At 50.1% G+C, this 5,121-nt stretch overlaps 1 protein-coding gene across 1 annotated transcript; it reads right to left on the bottom strand.

Moving 5' to 3' along the window:
- Window positions 1–2,405: 2,405 nt before the first annotated feature.
- Window positions 2,406–3,425, bottom strand: FOXG_06720 (uncharacterized protein; the record flags this gene model as incomplete). The annotated part of the gene is made up of 2 exons (XM_018385384.1): window positions 2,406–2,660; window positions 2,736–3,425. The coding sequence occupies 2 exons, from the start codon at window positions 3,423–3,425 to the stop codon at window positions 2,406–2,408; spliced, it is 945 nt and encodes a 314-aa protein (XP_018242718.1).
- Between the last annotated feature and the right edge of the window lie 1,696 nt (window positions 3,426–5,121).

The raw sequence follows: 5,121 nt of genomic DNA on the forward strand, positions 1-5,121 counted from the left end.
AGAGCCATGCTGTCTCTCGAAAGGAGGAATATTGATATTCTTCTATGTGGACTGACCTCATTGTTGCCTACGAGAAGACCAATCAAAGATCGGTCGAATGGACGATAGGCAAGCTTCGAGAAAAGTACCAACTCTCTGGAGGAGATATGCTACAGTGGTTTCTTGGAATTGAGATTATTCGCGACCGAAACCAACGTCTGATTTGGCTGTCGCAATCGTCATTCGTGGATAAGATCACTAGTCATTTTAGGATTCAAGGGGGAAAGCCTTCCCTCACTCCAATGACCACGAAAGAACTTCTTCCGAACGAAGAGCGCGCATCAACAGCGTCAATACAGCAGTATCAACGCAAGACCGGATCAGTGCTCTACCTGGCAGTAATCACTCGACCCGATATTGCCTTTGCTGTTTCTCGACTTTGTCGATTCAACATGAACCCGAGCGATGATCACCATGAGGCCTTGGACCACCTATTCCGGTATCTGCAAAACACCAGGGCACTTGCACTACAACTCGGCGGAACAGACACTTTTGATGTGTACAGTGACGCTTCCTTTGCCGACAACACAATCGATCGGAAGAGCTCGCAAGCCTACGTGATGAAGCTATTTGGAGGGACTATTGGATGGCGCGCCAACAAGCAGGACACCGTGACTACCTCTACAACAGAGGCGGAGTTGCTGGCACTTGCGCAGGCTGCGAAGGAGTCCATGTTCATCTCCAGATTAATCACCGAGCTCGGCGTGACCCTTGACAACAGAAGCATCATCATTCAGTGCGATAACGCGCAGACCATTCGGCTTATTAATTCCGACGTGGCGCTCCTGCAGACCAAACTTCGACACGTCGACATCCATAACCACTGGCTACGCCAGGAAGCACTCGCTAACCGGATCTCGGTCCGGCATACTCCCACCACCGAGATGATTGCGGACGGCCTCACGAAGGCATTACCCGCTCAGCAGTTCCAGAAGTTCGTCATGCAGGTTGGCCTAGTGGATATTAACGATAAGATTCAAGAGAGAAGGTTCAAGGAGCTCACTGCGGAGGACTTTGTCAGAGCAGAGGAACAGCTTGATGGATGAGCCGAATAAGGGATCGGAAGGATGGCCAACCTGACAATAGGAATACGGACTGCACAGACTGAGCCACGATGGCCAGTCTGGGGGGGTGTGTTGAACAGGTGCTGGGGTCTCACGTGCAAGCAGGGATACTTTAAGATTACAGCCGAAATGGTAAAACCTCTAAGGGGTAGATTTCAACAGAACACAACATGAATACACACCAATTCACATCAATGAACCGAATACACGTAATGTCTAACAACATTATAATTAGATATAAAATTAACGTACACGATGAGCGTGTGAAACTGACAAGTGCGCGAAACAGTATACTCTACAGCTAAAAACAGCTTACCCTATAGCATTTTAAATCTTCAATAAAATAGCTAGAAATTTATAAAAACTATTTTTAAAAATAGTACAGTTAATCTGAGTAAGTTATACTTTTAAAATATTACTATTTTAATTTATATAAAAAACCTTAAAATACAGTGCATTGTACAGTGTAAATAGACTTTAGGGTTTATAGCTATATAAGCTGTTTTTAGAAATTCTAAGAAATTTAATATAAATTATTTTAGTACTTATATATAAACTGTGAAAATCTTAGCTATTTTAAGCTCAAGTTAAGCCTTTTATATGATTTTAAAAATTGGATTTTAAGATGAAAAGTGGGGTGTTTCGCGCACTTGTCTGTTTCGCACGCTTATCGTGTACGTCAATCTAGAGCACTAAAGATCAATTTTTGGCAGTATATAACGTAGTTGATAAGTAGTGTTGAACAGGCACTGGGTGTCACGTGCAAGCAGGGATACTTAAGATTACAGCCGAAATGGTAAAACCTCTAAGGGGCAGAACTTGAACATAATACAAGATGAATATAAAAATCTGGATCAATGGACCGAATACACGTAATGTCTGACAAGTAGAACTTATCGTGGGGTCGTTTTGCGGAGTAATTTCGGGAAATCGTATGTGATTACACAACTACCATCTGATAAGTGCCCGGCGCCGCGCACGCGAATATCTCGACGGTTAGGAGCTAAAGCGATGCAATTCCAGGGCTGGAGGACTGCTACGCTCTGGCAGTCCGTTTGGTTTAAGAGCGACGCTGTATAGATAAGCGGGCGCTGAGATATTTGCATATGCAGCGGCTGGGGGGCCAAGCTTCGCTGTAAGGACTGACATAGCAATGTGCTAATCCTGCTGCTCGTTAATATTCAAAAAAAAAAAAAAAAAAAAAAAAAAAAGAATTAATAAAAGAATACGCCTTCTAGATAGATAGATAGATATGGACTAGTTACTGCTATAAATATATCAAGATCCTACCTGATGGCCAGCTTACCGTTGACGAGGGGCGGTCCGCCTCCTCCCTAGCCGAGCCCAGCGCCCCCGATGGCCCTGGCCCCGCTGGCGGCGCTGTTTGAGCTCGTCGATGAGCCGGTTCAAGCTCCGGCCAGCGCGTAAGAGCTCTAGCTCTGCAACTGCCTCCTCCTCGCTCTTGCCGGATGCCGTGCGGGCCAAGAGCTCGTCCCAGATCACCTTCCGGCGATAGAACTGCACCCTGATCCCGTTCCCAGGGCGCCAGCGGCTTCCCTACGTCTCTTCTAACACCTGTACGGCCGGCTGACCTGCAATCCCTTCCTCCTATTCCTTCTAGATATCCCGTACTGTAAAGACCTTGGCCAGGGCTGCAACGACGGGCATACCTGGTACTGGAGGCTCTGGAGCCGGAGCCGGAGCCGTATTGAAGTTCAAGGTAGTGGCTGTCGACGGCGCCGGCGCCGGCGCCAGCGACACTGCTGGCCCGGCTCCAAAGTGGCCGGTAAAGGTGACAGGGACCTTGCCTTGGAGGAGGGCATCGAGGCCGTCCTGAATTCCTTCTAGCCGGGCCTCTAGCCGGATGGCCAGCCGCTGGCTATTCTGTAAGACGGCCTCGCGTGTGCTCTCTAACACACCGCTAAGCTCTGGCAGCGCGCGTTGTACGAGCAGGCTTAACGGCTCTGTAGCCCCTACCGCGTCAGAGCGAACGGCGACGGCGAACTCATCCCATTCGGGCCCGTTAAAAGGGGCATAGGCGAAGAAGGGTAGCGACGGATAGCGAGGCTGCAATACAGCCAGGTCCTGTAACAGTACTATGCGCAGGCGCCGCATAAGCTTAAGGAAGCCGTCGGCGGCTAGGTCGTCGTCGTCGAGGCCACCTTCTGCCGAGCATTGCCGGCGCGCGCGAGCCTCAAAGCGAGGCTCCCACTGCTCGATCCACGGCCAGAGCTGCTTTTGTAAGACATACGGGGGCTCGTGGGCCGCACGCGCGAGGAAGTAGTCCTCGGGTGACGCCGAGAAGCCGGCGACAATACGCATGAACTGGCGCGGTAGATGCGTAAGATAGGCCTGGCAGAGCACGCTCTGGTTCCAGCGCAGCCCCCAGATCAAATCCAATCAAACAAATTGCCAAACAAATCAATCAAATATGCCAAAATTTTATTTCAATCAAACAAATACAAAATCCTCGATTTGAAATAACATTTGATATATTTGATACACAATATGCCATCCAGGGTCCATGCTGCCAGACCGTTGACCGCGCTTTCACAGCTTACCCGGAACCTGGCTGGTGAGCGACCCCAGCCAATCAAAGTCATCCATCAAGCCTTCCATTAGTGAGCTACCCCAGTACCACGGTCAGGCTGGTGGGGGAGAAAGTAGCTCCTTAACTTTTACGTCCCGTCCTCGCGACATCAAGTCGCGTCGGTGCTAGTTTGTTTACCTTTCAACGCGTACCATTCCTCCCACGAGTCGACGCCTAACCCGATGGAATCCGACGACATCATGCTTCCTTCGCCTCCACCCTCTGCCTTTTCTTTTCTTCGACCACCGAGGAATTTGGCGAGTCAATTCGAGTTGACGACGCAGTCGGCATTGCCAGACCACCCTACTGTTGCAGATCTTCCGCGAGCAGTGTGGAGGAACAAACGATATGTTTTGGAAGAGTCCTTGTCCCGGAAGGGCTCGAAGGGCCGGAAGAGCTGGATCAAGCGCCATGGATTTTTTCTTGTTGAGATCGACACTAACGATAGTCCTTTGAGTCCTTACTGGGCCTGTCGTTTGTGTGACGCGAAGGGTCAGCCTGAGTTCTTCGCCGCTGCTGCTACGAGTTCGGCAGCGGACCATCTCCGTAAGTATGTGAATGTGAATGTGACGTCGCGAGCTTGAGCACTATTGACCAACGCCAGGTCTCACAGGATTTTCGAGAGCAGTCAAGCAGCTGATCCAGATCTGTCAACCGATGAATCTGAACGGCCTAAGCGACGACGCTTGCAGTACAGCGCCGTGCCGCGTGCTAGAGTCAAGATGATCCGAGAACTGAGCCTGTGACTTCTGATCAACACCAATGTTCCTTTTTCCTTCTTCAGCGATACATTCTTTCAGCAGCTCGCTTGGCAGCTTGACCCTCACCTAGCTGACCAGATACCATGGAGCCGGCAATCGATGGGCCGTTTACTGGATAACACATACAAGTCTAAGAAAGATAAGATCAAGCAGGAGCTCTCAGATGCCCTTACTAAAATCCATCTGGGGTTCGACCTGTGGACATCGCCTAATCGGCATGCTATTATGGCAGTCACAGCTCATTTTCTTGACCGCCAGGGCAAGCACCAGTCGCGCCTATTGGCACTCCGTCGCCAGCTCGGGTGTCATAGCGGAGAAAGTCTTGCGGTGACGCTCGGGCAAGTTGTGCGAGAATGGAAGATAGAGGACCGAGTCGGAACTGTGATCTCGGACAACGCATCTTCAAACGACAGCTGTCTCGTGAACTTTTACGGAGATCTCGACGCAGAGATGAGTCTGGCGAACGACGGGGCCAGACGATGCGGCTGCTATGGGCAAATCCCGAACCCGGGATGCTCGCGCCTTTTCTCTATAGCGAAGATTTCGAGTCTTTTCAAGGTCGAGTTGGAGGGATTTGGATCTTTCTTGAACGGGCCCGAGGGATAACCTACGACCCGTGGGAAAGGAAGGGTCAGGAGGGGAAAAGTCCACCAATGTTGACCTAATT

The sequence above is a fragment of the Fusarium oxysporum genome, chromosome 3, assembly GCF_000149955.1.
Source record: "Fusarium oxysporum f. sp. lycopersici 4287 chromosome 3, whole genome shotgun sequence".
In the NCBI taxonomy this organism is placed as follows: domain Eukaryota; kingdom Fungi; phylum Ascomycota; class Sordariomycetes; order Hypocreales; family Nectriaceae; genus Fusarium; species Fusarium oxysporum.